Source organism: Acyrthosiphon pisum, chromosome X, assembly GCF_005508785.2.
Source record: "Acyrthosiphon pisum isolate AL4f chromosome X, pea_aphid_22Mar2018_4r6ur, whole genome shotgun sequence".
Classification (NCBI taxonomy): domain Eukaryota; kingdom Metazoa; phylum Arthropoda; class Insecta; order Hemiptera; family Aphididae; genus Acyrthosiphon; species Acyrthosiphon pisum.
The window spans coordinates 52,512,346-52,530,652 of NC_042493.1; the positions used below are offsets into that span (position 1 = coordinate 52,512,346).

An 18,307-nucleotide genomic window follows, 5' to 3' on the forward strand; every position below is an offset into this window, starting at 1 on the left:
TAAGAATTTCAAAGGCTCATACAAATTTAATTTGGCTTTCTTATAGACATTTTTTTTTGATAAATGTAGAAAATCTTATAAGGAGATCTTATTGGATCTAAAAATTTTTATGAATTTCTAACTCGAAATAATTTGCAAATTTTCGTGATTTTTCCATATTTTGTCATTTTTTAACTTTAAATGCTTATAAAAAAAAACTGTGACTAACGATTTTTAATATTTTTCATCTGCCTTTAAAACAATATACTAGGAGCCTTTTTTTACATTTTCAAGCTTTTTTATCCAACAAATAAAATTTTATTGATATTTTTAGAAAAAAAACTAAAAAAAAATGGAAAATGAATATGTCTCTAAACAGTTCAAAATAAATCAAAATATTTTGAAAATGTTATCGTGTATAGAAAATGGAAATATAAACAACCATTGAAAATTTCATGTATCTACGGTCATTTGTTTTAAAGTTACACCAAAAACCAAAATCGATTTTCTCGAAAACAGATTTTGCGTAAAAATTCCCGTTTTTCCTTCATTTTTCTTTTGTTTTTCCCGGCGCTGTTGAAAACTACTGGGAAATTTAAATTTTGACCTCCCCAATGCACCAACGATATTCACTTCCTGATCGAACAAGATACTGAAATTGAAAATCATTATTTCGACTACTTATCGTGTACACAGACACAAAAAAAATAAATAAAAAAAAAACACATCATTGTAAAATCAATACATTCATCGTTCCACTCAGAATCTAAAAAAAATAGCACAGTTAATAAGAAAAAACGTAAACGTGATGATGTGATTAACGAACGAACACGTACTGTTTTTCATTTCATCGTACAATTCATACCCGGCTAATATTTGATTATTTGGGAAAGTTTGAATTTATATTTGTTTCGTGATAATAAGATAAATCTATAGGAGTATGGGATCCATTAGGTTTTACCACAACTATACTAATTGTTGATATTGTCGATAAAAAGGTTGATTATTAAGCGATAAAGAGACTATCGTCGTAAAGAGACGTACGTGTTAGATACGACAGACTACGACCATCCAATTATGATTTTTCCCGGCAATTTTACGTTTATAAAAATATAAAATGTGAAATATGCCGAAATATGCTAAAAATTGCTCAAATATGCGTTTTTCTTAAAATATGACGAAATATGCAAAAATATGCAAATTCAAACTTAGTATTTAATTTCGTAATTTCATAAAACACATTTATAACTCACTTAGAATATACTACGACCACTACAAAAAAATATGCAAATGCAAGAAGTCCCAAACCCTACTTATGAGCTATTATAGCCGTTTCCATTTAATATTCCGCAGCATTTTCCGTCGAATTAAAAACGCATTGGTTTAAATCGGAGCAGCTATACACGACGGGCGTAATATGCTGCGTTTTCCACCGCGGCGGAAAACGCAAGCCGACCGGCGTTTTTTGCCCCGTTTTGCGTTTATAGCCCCAGCCTAATAGTCATAATCACAATAATGCAAAACCAAAACTTGTATTATCTTGTACCACTATATTACCACACGGTGAAAAGTTGAATCAATTTCAACTTTGTGATATCATTGGAAAGTTCAGCATACCATGAATAAAAACCAGGTAATACCAGTTATCAACCGCATGGTTCAGCCAATCAAGCTATCTATAAGAATGCACGGAAAACGGTGAACGTTGAATTAGAAACTCGGCTTAGGGCCGTTCTTACAATGTACGGTAAAGTGCCGGTTAACGCTAACCGACTGATAACAGATTTTTTACCGGCAAAATTCGGCCGGTTAAGTGTCGGTTAACTTTAACCGGAAACACACCTATTGTAACCGATTGATGAGATATAACTGATAACCAGCAATACGGTGCCCGTTAAAATAATTAAAATAACCGATTACGATAATCAAATAACCATACCGATATTTGGTGCTCATGCGCAAAGGCTTGTTTTGGTAAATAACGTTAACGGGTTCATACGTTATTTTTAACCGGCGTTGTGCAAAAACTCTATCGTATAAATTAGTTTTCCGCTTTTACGCTTCGGCGACGAATTAAATGTATTAACTGTTAATAAGCCGCCTAATAGTCTAATGAAGTGTTTTCGATTGAGTATAATATCCTGAAATGTATTCCTTTAATATTAATATACTAGTTGATCCCGTGCACTTCGTTGCCCATTGAAAGTGTCAACTATAATATTTTGTTTAATTTTGTATAATTAATTACTATACGTTTTGCCCCGAACAGTAACGATGCAAAATTAAAATTAAAATCCTGGCATCGACATAACGTTATCAGCTCCAAAAGATGTCATATGGAAGAATGTATTATATTTTCTTATGTTTTTTAGAAAACGGCGAGACTTTTCTGTTTCATTTAAAAAAAGTTCTTTAAGAGGTTCAATTGGCTCGTCTATAGCTATTCTTTTCTTCCCGAACAATACATGCCTGAAGCTTCTTCTTTCCATTTAAGAGCAAAGCAAAATCTGCATTCTTCATTCATCGCTTTTATTTTTATAATCTTGTGGCTTTCGTAATCAATATTATTGTCGTACTCAAATGCAGCTTAATCGAATACCTCCCATGTGTTTCTTGTAAATAGTATAGTCTTCGCCTTTGTGCCCTTTCAGCATCAGTGAGTCTGCGAGCTTCAGCAGCTTGAACTGTTTCTGTTGCTCTTTTATACAATATGTAATTCACCGTTTGAATCCGCCTAGCTTCAGACTCGGCAGCCCTATAAGTTGACTCACGATCTACCTGTTCAAGCCTTCTCAGTTCGGCTTGTGGAAACGTCTCGTTTAATCTAGCAACTTTTATATTTCGTGCTTTATTAGAGCTTTTTGAAAAATTAGACTTACGCTTTCGTGGCATAATTCTTAAATGCTATACTTTCAAACCACAGAAAGAAAATAAAATAGAAAATATAAAACAAATTCCGTGATTGATTGTTTTTTTTTTTCACGGCAACCAATAATTTATTATTAAAACCCATGGCGACCATTTATAAACAAAAATTTCCATCGTAAATACATAATTCCCTGTTTGAGCACATACTCTGGTAGGACCTATGGGGATGATTTGTAGCCTATGTCTTATTCTGATGTATACGCTATATTATTGTAAAGTTTCATTAAAATCCATTCAGTAGTTTTTATGTGAAAGAGCAACAAAGTAACAGACTTTCGCATTTATAATATTAACTAGCTGATTCCATGCACTTCGTTGCCCGTTAAATGTACCAATCTTAATATATCTCAAACTTCGTTCAGTTGGTTATTTAATATTCTATGTATAATGGTGTTCAAAATTTATTTTAACTTTTCTGTTGCCCGGAATATAAATTCAGATTTGCAGCAGTACATTAGTAGGTAGGCAATCTACCTACGGTAGATCGTGGACACCGTGCTATTTGTACTTACGTAAGTATATGATTTAAATATTTAACTCTAAAGCATCAAAGTTATACTAAGTTTGTCCAACTCTATGTGACTCAAACTTTGTTCAATTTGTTATTTGTTGATCGTGCAATTGCGAATGATTGTTCCTAGATAAGCGCATCCTTTTGGCACTATTTGTTGAGCGGCCAAGGTATGATTTTCTTTTCTTGGGCATAATGTGACCAATAAAAAAAAAAAATCATAATAAAAAAATAAAAAATAATAATACAAATCAACAAACATGCCCTATTAACCAATAGCAACCAATTTATTATTATTTTAATAACAACTATCAAACTATCAACTATTTAGTTAATTTTTTGTTGGACAGATGGCGCAACTGCTGTATTCTTAAAATCCAGATTTCCTACTTTCCGGTGGATTGTTTTAAAATATTCTTTCTTGTAAACCTTCTCTGTGATGTCCTCTTTCATTTAAAAAAAAACTGCATGACAATTGGATAAGAAGTTTCGAAGCCAAACCGTAGCAAAGATTTCCTCTTTTGCTTGATTTCAGTTTTATATATATAGATAAATAGGATTAATATATTATACTACCTATATTTAATGTCAAATGAATAAAAAAATAATAATAATTTATATTATACTACCTATACTCAATGTGAAATGAAAAAAAAAAAAATAATTCACAATTAAATTAATCTAGACTTTTTTCTACCACCTCCCCATTTAGCCGTTTCAATAAAATAGTGTACTGTCCATTTCTCTGTTCAGAGCCTCAAAATGTTAAAGACGGCACTGATAGACCGTATTTATGCTAAGCGCGGAGAATTGTGATATATATTCAACTCATGGCCAGTGCCGTATTTAGAACAGGTTCCGTCCTAGGCCCTTTTAAATATGCCACCCCTACCACAAAAAAAAATGTAGTATTTATTAGGTTTTTTAGTAAGAAAGTTGATATCATTCAACAGCGACATACAGAAGTACATACAAAAAATGAAATTGATGAGATAATTTTCGATGTCCAGGATTCGTGATGATATAAATCTAGTGTGCAAGATGCAGCATTGTAAAATTACTCTAGTTTTTACATGCTACCATTAAAAACTAGGAGATCTAAACACTCCTAATATTTTATATGTATTTGATTTATAATATGAATGTATTTCTAACTACCTACTAGGTATTACATTTGTATAACTGATTAATTTAAAAGCTATAAGGAAACAAACATTTTATAACCATCTATACTTATATTCAAATCAATATCAAACTAGGTTTCTACTAGAATAATTAAATCAAAACAATACAAAACAGTACTAATATAATATAGAATAAGTTCATCAAAATGAAGCTTGTTTAATGCTACTAATATTATAATAAAAAATTGATAGGTAAACAAGTATTATTAAAAATAATGTCAGATAAATGGTCTATCGTACATATTATATTAATATTATTTAAAGAAAAAAATTCGTACTTAGTGCCTAAATAGGAAGATTAATGGGCATAATAGGACACTATGTAAAGATACTAAGATGACGACGAATAACCTGACAAACAAACTGAAAACTTTTTAAATTTGTAGATGAATATTATTACTCAAAAAGAATTAATAAGTTTGCTTGAATTATTTTCATTAACATTTCCACTATTGGACTTATAAAATGTTACGTTAACTATATAAATTAATTAGAATATGGTTTTAAAATTAATTTTCGAAAACAAAATTGTCAAATTCGTCAATACCCTTAAAGCTAATTAACATTTAAGCATTAAATAGTATAAAAATACTAAATACAGTCAGTTATAATTATCAAATCACAAATAAGTTAGTATAATTATTATTTAACTTTATTCCCCGTTAAACCTCGATTACACTGAGCAATTGTACACGCTAGTCGCCGGCGAATTAACTCGCTGCGACCAAAGTCGCTCAATGTAATCGCTCTAGTCGCTTACTCGCCACGTGTTAAATACTCGCTGCTCGCCCGCGATTAAAGTTGACGGCCGGGCTACTTTTGTCACTACTCGCTGGCTATTTCATTCTCTGACGAGTGAAATCGCTTTGTGTAATCGATATGGCTAGCAAAATCGCTAATGTACTCGCGACTAGTAACTAGTAGTGGTTGCAACTTTCAAGATGTCCAGGGGCGTATACAAGGGGGGATGTGGGGGTCAGATCCCCCCCATAGGCCTTTTTTTAAATTTTATAAAATAGTGTTCTTAATGACTTAATGTAAGGAAATTACAAGGAAAAAAAATGGCAAGGATTTTTTGTAAATTTTTATTTTAACACATTCAACAATTAATTAAAAATAATTTACTTAATATTAATCAGTAATCATATTTATTTATATATGTATATTTATTTCATATTCATATAATCGTATTATGTGATATTTGATAATATGTATATTATATATACAAGTATAATAAATTATTATAAGATAATAATATGTGGCAGACCAGCCACGGACCGTCGCCAGTCGCCACCGTCACCGATATCAACGCGACAACGCGGCGGAGACGACGCCCGCATGTCCGTGCGTATAATAATACATTTTCCTATACATTAGAAAAGAAATATTATTGCACGATGGTTTTACGCATTTATACCAAAACATTATCAATTTTGTATATTATTAACTAACATGGATATACCTACAACGTACTATATAGCTAATAGCTATCAGCAATTTGTTCATTGAAAGCCAAAGATAGCTTAAATAATAAATATTATTATCTAAAAACAAAAATCAACAACAAATACTACCTATGTCAGTTGTACGAACAAATCATAACAGATGTAATAGTACCAATGCCGATTGCCAAATTGAGTTAATTGTGTGAAAAATAAAATATAATGAGGAAACAACAATCTTTGAACAGTTTTTTTAAACCATCCTCGATTAATCCTCCTAATCCTATGACCAAACGAAATTCCGATGATGTCGATGATGATTCTATTATTTCTACATCACCTAAAAAAAACATTTGAATGGTTCAGAAATTGTTGAAGCTAATAATTCAATACAGCGTATAAATGATATTGGGTTGTTTACAAATTACGATTTAAAAAATGCTGAGAAAAATCTTGTAAGTAAATTATTTTATTTATTTATGTTTGTCACATTTAAGTATAGTATTATCGCTATTAATTATTTATTGATTGTGTTTTGTTATTTAACTTATGCAGATTTTAACTAATTCATGGGTTCCAACAGAAACATATAAATTCCCATTAGTTGAAAAAAATAAAACTAGAAATCTTAGATTTCAACATCGTTGGTTACAACTGTATAAGTGGTTAGCCTATTCAGAAATTAAACAGGGAGGTTTTTGTAAAGTATGTGTGGTTTTTTCAAAAACTGGTTCACTTTAATGGCAGTTCATAGGAACATTCCTATCAGTGCTGAAGAAGTAATTGATGAATTGACTAAAAAAAAAAGAAAATTAAATTTTGTTCTATAACTACTTGTAGAATTTAAAATAAAATGTATTGAATATATATATATGTTTTATCATTTATTAGGTATTTAAATGTGCACATATCTAGGTTTAGGTATTTTTGTTCCATAATAATTTGTTTGCAACTGATCCCCCCCCCCCCCATACAAAAGTTATGTATACGCCACTGAATCTTAGATACTGTAGTTCGCGCAGGTGTTGTTGTTATATCTATGTTATTGCGTCAGGAGTTGAAAAAAAAAGAAAACTAAAAAGAAAAAAAGAATTTGGGTCAGAGATTGGATTGCTAGACGAGAGAAATATGGCGCATCCAGTATATTAATAAAAGAATCAAAAGACGAAGACACTGCAGCCTACCGAAATCTTCTAAAAATGGACGTGGTCCAGTTCGATAATTTGTTACAAATGGTTTATGAATTAATTAAAAAAGAAGACACTCAAATGAGAATGGGGGTTATTCCGCCAAAAACCAAACTAGAAGTAACATTGCGTTATTTAGCTACTGGTGATTCATTTAAGTCCCTAGAATATCTTTTTCGTGTTCCTAAATGTACAATCTCATTATTTATACCCGAGTACTTACAGCGATTTCTCCAGGCCTGGAGCCATTTATTAAGGTATAGTTATACAAATATAATATTTAAATAGGTAATACATAAAATAATACAAAATTAAATATGTAGTAAATAATATGCTATTATTGAGATAAATTTTAGAAACAAAATTTTATGTTAATATAAAAAAAATTAAATTAATTGTTTATTCATGAAAATTATAAGTTATTATTTGAAAAAATATTGGAATTTATTAAAGCATGATTTAAAATATCTTCATTATAATCCTCGTTTAGACCTTGAGTAGATGTAGTAGGCATTGAGCTTGAAGAAGTTGAAGGTGATACTATATCCAGATGTAATTGTTGAGAGTAAGCCTGTTGATGGTAAAGTTGATGTACTGGTTGATGTACTGCAGGCTCCAAACAAGATAAACGCATTCGAGTGATACAGCTTTGTAACTCCGACTGCAACAATATGGCTTGACGTAGTGGTAACTAACGAAGCTCGTATGCAACATGTTTTCCGAATTGATAATAGGCTTTTTCTGTAGATGTACTTAGAGCAATTCTACCTAATTGCTCAATTGCATCTGTGATTTCAGGCGCAGCTCGTTTTTAATCTTTTTTATAGGCTTATTTGATGGTGGTTTCATTTTTCAGGCAATTCCCCTGTTGAACCTTGATCTTGATCTTCGTCTTTATCATCAATGTCTTCTTCGATTGGTACCTCGTTAGAATGCTGACTTATATTGGTTAAATTCTAAAAAATTAAATTAAATACTGAAATAAACATTTAATCCAGTAATTTATTGAAGCAATTTTTTAAATTACAAAATTTATTTTTTTGTAAAATTCAGATATTATATTTATTTAAAAAGCTCAAAATTTAATTAATGTTCATAATGAACCCTCTTGGTTTCAAATTTAAGGTGTCAAAACTATTTTTTTATGACTTAAAAAGTGCAAACATTTTATAAATATTTATACTTATAAATTAAAACTATCATAATAATTAAAATAAATATTATTTAAACAATTAAGAATTTAAATTAATTAATTTAAATTTACCAGGTACCCACTACGTGTGATGAATGGGAAAAAATAAAAGATACATTTTTCCATCGTTGGAATTTTCCAATCTGTTGCGGTGCAATCGACGGAAAACATGTAATATTATTAAACAACCTCCTGGTTCTGGCTCAACATTTTACAATTATAAGAAAACCTATAGTGTTATATTGTTTGCAATGGTTGACGGTGATTATTGTTTTACGTACATCGATATCGGAGCAAATGGACGAGCTAGCGATAGTGCAATATTTCGGGACATCACTTTGAATATCGCATTGGAAAACAATACCCTCGGGATGCCGGAAAAATGTGTTATTATCGGGGATGATGCTTTTCCACTAAGAACAAATTTATTGAAGCCATATAGCAAAACTGGACTTAATAATTCTAAAAATTATATTTAACTATCGACTTTCACGTGCCAGAAGGATAGAGGAAAATGTGTTTGGCATATTAGTGTGGCCGTTCAGAATATTTTCAAAACCAATTGATCACATACGTTACTCATTTATACAGATTTATATATGTGTAATACAGTATTTCTTTTTATAAGTTTAATTTATACTCTTACGAGTGTACAGAGAAAAGTAATATATTTGCGGGTTTACATAAATTACGGGGGGGAAAGCATGAACATTGAACTTACGGTTATTAGTCGGGTTTTGTGAAAGTTGGCTCGGCTCTGGTGGCGTAGTGCACCTACGGACATCGGCGCAGTCAGGGGCACGGTAATATATTGTTATTACCGGCGTGAAAGGCTTAACAACAAAAAATGGTCAGCAGTGACGGTGATGAACGGCAACTATCGGCGGACGGTGGTGGTATGACTCGGCTTCTTGGTGTGACGTGGCGGCTACTGGCAACTCAGCTCTGACGGCGGCGCTCAGAAAATCATGGACAGGTCTACACACGGTACTACTCGCGGTGGCAGTGTACAAAGGAGTGCCGGGTCAGACTATTAATGAATATCCGTTCTTGCCAATATTGCCAATTGGCCGGCTTATTCAGTCCTGGGGCAAGTTGCTGTTGGTCGAGTGGGATCAGTATCCGTTCTTGGCAATATTTCTATTGTCGGCTTACTGTTCTTTTCTCGCAGCGGGGAAGATGGTCTTGTCTGGACGGCGGCCAGCGGCCTGTATTTATGCTATTCGAGGCTCGCTGGTCCCGTGCACAATTTTATTTGATGTTTCACGTGTTTCTGCTTTTCCAGTATTAGTTGATGATATTTGATAATATTAATCTTATTGTACGTTTTCTGCTGATTTCGAATATGTGCTTGGCTTTTTTCTAGCTTTAATATTTCATCCGGAAACTCATGTTTTCCGGCGGGCGGCATGCGTTCATAAAACTGCCATGCCGACCTGCGCTATCTGTATTTTCTAGTTGTAGTTGCGCTCCGTCGCGTAATCGATATCGCACGGCGGCGATCAATATTGCTTGAGGGTAATGTGCAAACTAGAGCGCGCCACGCATTTGGTCGCTCCGTTTTATCTCATTACAACGAGCTGCTGAAGAAGTTAGAAGTTCATTAGCAAAATATTTTATGGAGGAAAATCCTTTACCTTGGCAGTGGGAAAAATTTGGTATAACTATATAAAAAACCTATTGTAATTTTTTAAGTGGTTTCAGTATTTGCAGTATTATACAAAGTTAAATAATTATAATCAAATATAACAATTCTTTAAATATTAAATATAATTAATACGAATAATATTTTTGGTTGTATTTATATTGACAAAATAAAATATATGTATATTGTTATATTTAAATTTTTATTGATTGAGTGTTAATATAATTATATAATAATACTTAAAATATTAAAACTAACCAAATTTGATTGGCTGTTTCTTGTAGATAACACTTCACGAAAAAAGTTTGCCTGGTCAAACCACACAAGTTTTGGATAATATATAAGTTTTGTAGAATATATAATATCTCTTGTAGCAACTGGAGTACATTGTTGAACTTGTTCCAAAACAATAGAAATAACAGTATTTTGACTAGTATCATTTTTAGAATATATATCTATTGTAGCAGCTGGAGCAAAGTCATCATCAGGGAAAATCAGTGGATTAAACGGTTCAATCCCACATGCCTTAAATCCATTTAAAGCTGTTCTTAAGGTAGCTTCTCTTGAGTATGCTTCCCCAAATAATTGGCCAATTAGTGCTTCATTTATAATATGTCCAGCATGACTTACCATAAAGTTATCAGATACTTGGTTATAATAGGATTTTAAAGGACCAAAAAAGCAACATCAAGCGGCTGTAATTTATGGGTGGTGTGTGGTGGAAAACCAAGCATAGTTATAAAATGTAATCTGCAAAACGTAATTGCTTCTAATGATGTATGTGAAGCATGATTATTAAGAATTAATAAAATAGGATTATCAACACTAGGTTTTGCATATTTGACAAAGTGGTTCAGATGTAAAATAAAATTATCGCTTGTCATCCACCCACTTTCGTGTGCTATTCCTTGACTGCCTGGGAGAGATCCCGCCATAAATTCTGGACGCATACGTTTTCGTGGAAAGATAAAAAAAGGTGGAATATAATCTTCTGATGAAGTCATACCACATACAACAGTTACATTCTTTCCCCTTTCGCCAGATGAAACTTTTGCAACACGTTTTGTGCCCAATGGAGAAATTACTTTAGGTTGTCTAGTTGGCACAGTTGATAACCCTGATTCATCAACATTATATATTTGATGTGCCGTATATTTATTCTGCAATTTCATTTCTTTTAAAGCAGAAAAAAAGTCAACGTTTGTTTTATTAAAACACATCAAACGACCAACTGATGTAGACTCAGGTGTTTTAAAGCTGAAACCAAAATCACACATAAACTTCTTGAGCCATTCTTGACCAGCAACCTTGACTTTTTTATAGAAACGATGTGCAATACCGTTATTTTCAGCAAAATCGTACACTAATATTTGACATTGCAATTTTGTTAAACCAAAAGCTCTACATTCGATGTCTGAAATGTATTGAGCTAATTTAGTTAGTTCATCTGGGAAAATGTATCTCTAAATTGACCACTATACATATACAGGATAATCCTAATATTCATATTCAATGGTCAAAATATATTATAATATATGACTGGATATCATAAATGTAATTATTTGTTTATATTTAAACTTTGAACCTGTGCATTTAATTTAGTAAGAAATAATAGGTACTTAAAATATATAATAGGTCGATTCACTCTAATTGTTAAGCTAACGGCATAAAACGTGAACTGCTGAGCGTAAATTTGCTATGTTACGCGTTTGTAAGATGGAGACAACAAATGTGAGTGTAGCGTCCTCTTAATCAGTAAGTTACTACTAACTAAAATAAAAGTTTGATAGGGTAATTAGAATTGTTAGTTAGAAGTGATAGAACTATACAGAATAATAAGTAAAAATATTTATGTTTTTTTTTAATTAAATACTAAACTAAAATAGCCTTTAATTTTAAATGCCTTATTAACTATATACTAATAGCATTAATTGTTTAATATAATATTTTAGATATTTAAAAAATTAATATAAAATAATATACAACATATTAATATATATAAAAAAAAAAATTTCTTCTAGAGTGAGCTAGAAGAATTGTATGCAAGGGCTCTGTATAGTTCAGGAACACCCCTGGACTTTGCTGAAGATTCTCATTGGAGACAGTTTTTTCAAAGGATTCGTCCAGCGTTTAAAATACCTTCGAGGCATATTTTATCAAATAACTTACTAGACTCAGAGTATACTAGAGTAAATGCTGATGTACATCTTAAACTAATTAATTCCAAGAACTTGTCATTACAGTGTGATGGTTGGAGTAATATAAGGTATCCTCCATATTACAATTCAAAATAATGTTATGATTTTTGTATTATGATGTTTTATTGTTTAATTTCAGGAACGAGGCCATTATGAATTTTATAATTTGCACTCCGTCTCCAGTGTATTATAAGTCAGTTGCCACAGCAGAAGAAAAACATACAGGTGATTATATATCCTTGCAAATTGAATCAGTTATGGCAGAAATTGGAATAAAAAAATGTATTGCTGTTATAACTGATAATGCATCTCCCATGTTAAAAGCTGCAAAAATATTAACTACTAAGTATCCACATATTACTTCATATGGTTGTGCAGCCCATGTATTAAATTTATTGATTGGCGATATTCTTAAAGTACATTCCATATTATTAGTAAAAACAGAAGCCAATGATATTGTTAAACAGATTATTAGGTCTCATTATGTACAAGCAAAGTTCACAAAACTTCAAAAACAAAAAAATATAAATAATATATCTTTAAAACTTCCTGGAAAAACTCGTTAGGGTAGTATTTTATATTGTTTCAGAAGTTTATTGGCCAACAAATTTACCTTAAAAGTATTAGCAGTTTCAGAAGGTATAGAAAATTATCTTACTCCAAGTGTATTGGAGTCCATTTTAAATGAAGAAACATTCTGGTCAAAAATTTGTTTATTGATTTCCATATTTGAAGTAATTGTCAAATGGATTACTTTATTAGAATGGGATGAGCCAAAAATAAGTTTAGTAGTGGAAGCTTTCCATGAAATTTAACTTATTTGGCAAAAGTTTTTAAATTCAGATATAATTTCTATAGAAGAAAAACATCAATTAAATGAATGTCTCAAAAAAAGAAAAAAATATGTATTAAAACCAATTCATTTTGCGGCTAATATTCTAGATCCAGCTTTCAATGGTGTTCATCTTTCAAATAACGAACAAGTCTTAGGAACTGAATACATTGATCAAAAGTCAATAGATATGTGCCCCAACCATTCTATAGATATTATGACACAACTTACAGAATATAGGTGTAAAGAAGGATTTTTTTCTAACTCTTATGTTTTTAAGTCTGTTGATAAACTTTCGCCTACTGTTTGGTGGAAAGGGACATGCTTTTGTTTGAAATTGTCAGTTATTGCTTTGGTAATATTAGAAATGCCTCCAACTACTGCGGCTACTGAACGAACCTTTAGTACTCAATGTTTTATTCACTCGTCCAGACGAAACAGATTAACCACAGATAGAGCAGCAAAGTTAACATTTATTTCACATAATTTGAAAATTATGAATCGAAAAGATTATAACAAATGTTCTAGTCATATAAATAACGATAATAGTCCTGATCACGAGAACACATTTAACAATGAAAATCAAAGTAATCTTACCCTTGAAAGTCATCAGAGTACAAATTCTTTGGACCTTGACAATTCTTCAAATATTGTTTACGGACACCAACAAAATATTATCCATGTAAGTGAAAATGATACAGTTGATACAGGTACAACCTCGTCTTCAAGATTTAAAAGTTTAAAATATGACAAACCAGACAGTTTTAATTTCAGTTTAAATGGTGATGATAATACTCAATGCAATAATGGTAACATATATTCCAATAACAGTCTATTAAACATTCTAAATATTGCTAGTTCTAGTAAAAGTAGTAACTCATACAAAACAGTTACCCCTTTAAAACCAGGATCAAATAACATGTACATATCCACACCAAAAAAACCAGAATCAAAAAAATCAAAATTTCAAAGATTATTTATTTTGTCTGATGAAGAAGAAGATCTATAAGCATTAAGCATTATCAAGTCAGTTAACTATTGTTATTAATTATTATTATAATTAATTATATATATTTTTTTATGTATATAATTTCATAATTATTAAAAGGAAATTGCATAATTTAATAAGAAGCTATATTTTAATTTTTTTTTTGTCTTACTATATAATATTAATTGTTTTGTCTGATGATGAAGGAGATCTATTATCTATAAGTATTAAGGATTACCAAGTCGGTTAACTATTGTTATTAAATTGATTATATATTTTTTTCTTATGTATATAATTTCATAATTATTAAAAGAACATTGCACAAGTTATTTTTACATTTTTTTTTTGGTTTACTATGTATGGAATTAAGTATTATTCTAGTTATCTATTGACTATAGTATAGTAGCATGCATAAAATACATTAAAAATAATTTATTTTAAATTTATAATAATTTTATACTGACTAATCCTACATAATTATTATAGTTGTCACTTGTTAACTACACCAAGAATTATAAATGATCAATAATAATTTTATTATAATACCTACTTCATTTATACTATATAAAACATATAGGTAATTATTTAAATAATGTTTATGATGTGGATTTCTATGTGTTGAATCAATGAATTATTGAAGAAAAAGAAAATTACCAAATATTCTCTAGCTTAGAGAATATTCTCAAGAATATTCTCTCAAAAGATAATTACGGTAATTTTACATCACTACTCACGACTAGCATCGTCACCGTCCCTGGACACACTTCGTCGACAGCAACGGACGCTCGCGTCATACCAACCGTTCGCACGGACGGTACTGTCATACTGCCAAGCCCATACAGGGGCTTGTCCACAGGCTTGATGGAAAGCCCACAACTCACGGCGACACTCGCCTTGATCAGCACATGATGGTAGCCCGTGTCGAGCAACACATTAACTTCGCGGCCGTTTATTCGTCCAATGCGGCGATACGGATGCGCGACGACCTCTCGACTCACCACAACAACGCTAGCTTGATCTCGCTCGGGACAGTTTGGCCGTATGTGCCCTTCGACACCACACCCGTAACACGTGTTTTTCCGTTTGTTGGGGCAGTCTCTCGACAGATGTCCCATTTTCTTGCAGACCCAACAGCAGCTCGAGGTATCTCTGTTCGGAACGTCTTCCGTCTTCTTCTCTTCGACTGGTTTGAACCTAGTCCACGCGTGAACACCAGGCTTCGGCACCTTGAGATCATTTTTCTTGGCGGCCGGCTTCACATCTTTGGGTTTACCTTCGGAAGAGTGAATGGCATCCATCCTAGCCCATTCTAACAGGTCTCCAAGCAGATCCTCTTCGGTTAAATGCGTACGTCCGAGCGAGTACAACGCCATCTCGCGCGAGTACAGCCCTTTCAGTACGTGATCTCGGACTTCGAGAAACGGCAGTGATAGGTCCCGGCACAACCTTACCTTGGCTTGAAAATAGTCCATAACGTGTTCGTCCTTTTTCTGGACTCGTGCCTTAAGTAAGTCATAACGATCGGACGTATTCAGCGAACGAATAAAAGTCAACCTAAATCGCGACTCAAAACTCGGCCAATCACTGAACGCCCTGCCGACGAACTAATCCCGTGCAGCACCTTGTACATTTGCCCGTACAAATTGTAAACTGTAACCAATGGGCCAACCGTTCGCCGAAGCGATACCGTTCACACTGTCAAGCCAGTTCTCGGCCTCGTGAGACGACTCTCGGCCCGTAAACTGACTTATGGTTTTATTCAAATCGGGAACCACCCTAAACTCGGCAACTTCCGATCTCGCGACCGACGACACGTTCTGCGACGCATTCTGCTCAGCTTGCTGCGCGATTTCGCGAGCGTTTGTTAACTCGACTTGTTCGCGGAGTTGTTGAACGAGATTAAACAACTCGTTATACGTCGGCGCCGTAATTTGCAGCGGCTGTTCATCGTTGTTACTCATCGCGTTAACGACACGTCGTAAACAAATAACAATCAACGATGATAACAAATCGCAATCACAACAATGATAACGATAACAATCCGACTGATAACTGACCAGATACCGCTACACAGTTCGGTCTAACCGCGGTAACTGTCTTAACCACTCGCAGGTACACCAACTTCACCGGCGCAGCGGCAACAACGTTCGAGGTTATGTCACGACTGGAAACACGTTATTTATTTTTTTTTTTCTCAAAATTTAACGACTTTCGAATATTCGAATTTCGAACATGTAATGAGACAAAACAGAGTGGCTACACACCTAAATCGTTTTTAGGGATAACATTAGAACTGGTTAGCGTTGAGAAGATGATTACCGCCGAGGGACCGAATAGCTGGCATCATGCGGCAACAGTATGCTAAACCATAGTTTTGAAAAATTATTAAAAAATAACCATCCACCCTACAGCTATAAAAAATACGTCCCTGGAAAGGGTAGATAGTCTGCTATCCTGTGAATGTACTGAGGAGGTTAACAATCATAATGGATGGCACCAGGAAGCGCATTACCGCAGCAAGTACGAATAAACGTCAAATCGGTGTATAACTATACGCGGATACGTCTAAACTACGATATAATGGTATCAACGTTTTATAACTTTGACAATACATTTTATGCAGGTGTTCCTCCTAATTTCAACTTTTTAAATCATGAGGCAACACTGTCAGCATATTGTCGTGTTGAATGCATGAACTCTCTATTAACCACAAATTTCACTTTTTTAACCTTTCTGTTTTTTGTATAACCTCGTTTGAAGAGACATGGCTTCCAATATTGAACTTGAATATTTTGATTTTATTAGCGACGAAGAGGACAGCAACATATACCATTCAAAGGTATGTAGTATGATTGATGACAATCAAAAACGTCTAATTATTAATATTAATGATTTAAGAAAAAAATGCCCAACCAGAGCTATTGGGCTATTAAATAATTATTGTGAAGAAGAATTAGCTCTTAAACGGGCCCTAAAAGAATGTGTCTTGAACATAAACCAAAGTTATGCTCTGGAACACGTTGATTTTTTACGGCCTGTCATTGTATCAAGTCAACATACCACCACCGCGCTGAGTCCCTGTTGTTGATATCCACCATTCCCGCCGGTAATAAAATATTATTGCCGCGCCATCATTGATCGTGGAAACCGACGGCCACCATCTCATTCGACTACCGCAGATCAACTTCCGTTCAGAGAACCGTAAGTTCAATGTTCATGCCTTCCCCCCGTAATTTATGTAAACCCGCAAATATATTATTTTTCTCTGTACACTCGTAAGAGTATAAATTGAACTCATAAAAAGAAATACTGTATTACACATATATAAATTGTAACTGTATAAATGAGTAACGTATGTGAAATAAACGCAAATTAATTACATCAAAAACATCAACGCGTTATTTTCCTTACAAACACTCGAGTTACAAATCTACGCACTGCGGAACTCTACTACGAACCGAATCGGAACTCGTATCCGAAACTCTCAAATTACGAATCTACGCACCGCGGAACCCTACTACGAACCGAACCGGAACTCGTATCCGAACACTCGAATTACGATCACGCACTTTTAACCGTCAACGGACAACGTGTAGTCTAACACACTACGTCTTCCTTTATCCGATATCCCACTTCTGAAATTTATGTTAACTCTCGAAGGAAATAACAACAACTTATTTAATTACAAATGAACGATTTTATTGAATGAGCACCAGGTCGACCTCGCATCGCTTGCCACTAGAATACTACTACCTATACTCCGGCCCACGAGAGTCCATATGTCAGAACGCGTCCGTCGCTGCGCATCGGTTCCCCTTCCATACGCTGAATCATACCGATTGGAAACCGGCCGGCAACGATCGCCGACAGCCGTCGTTAGCCGTGTTTTTATGACCCGTTGTATTCACGTTGCCGAGTGGTGGGAACAGCACTATGGTGGGATAAAATTCGGACGGCAGCTGTCGCGACCGTCAGTATAGATGCGCGGTTTACGTATGGACTCTCGTGGGCCGGAGTATAGTGCAAACTTTCCGAGACAGCGTCGGCCACACACCACGCCATCTGACGGAGTTTACAGTACCTGATATAATAAATATAATATATAGATATTAGGTATTTAGGCATATCGCATATAGCAATAAATAATGAATAATGTATCACTTTATTTATAAATATAATTTACAAGCTATTTTCCTAACAAATAATCATCGATTTTTTTTT

The 18,307-nt window shown here is 33.3% G+C and overlaps 3 protein-coding genes across 3 annotated transcripts; 1 reads left to right on the plus strand and 2 right to left on the minus strand.

Annotated features, from left to right (window-relative positions):
- Positions 1-10,733: 10,733 nt before the first annotated feature.
- LOC100162937 lies at positions 10,734-12,345 on the minus strand. The gene is made up of 2 exons (XM_008184542.1): positions 12,310-12,345; positions 10,734-11,531 (listed from the first exon to the last, which is right to left on the minus strand). Exons 1-2 carry the CDS (start codon positions 12,343-12,345, stop codon positions 10,734-10,736), a joined length of 834 nt encoding a protein of 277 aa, XP_008182764.1.
- A 178-nt stretch (positions 12,346-12,523) lies between these two features.
- Positions 12,524-14,107, plus strand: LOC103309341. Its single transcript, XM_008184548.1, has 4 exons — positions 12,524-12,762; positions 12,856-13,049; positions 13,125-13,808; positions 13,989-14,107. The coding sequence occupies exons 1-4, from the start codon at positions 12,524-12,526 to the stop codon at positions 14,105-14,107; spliced, it is 1,236 nt and encodes a 411-aa protein (XP_008182770.1).
- A 686-nt stretch (positions 14,108-14,793) lies between these two features.
- LOC115033133 lies at positions 14,794-15,567 on the minus strand. The gene has a single exon (XM_029485188.1). The coding sequence runs from the start codon at positions 15,556-15,558 to the stop codon at positions 14,794-14,796; it is 765 nt and encodes a 254-aa protein (XP_029341048.1). The 5' UTR covers positions 15,559-15,567.
- Positions 15,568-18,307: the final 2,740 nt, after the last annotated feature.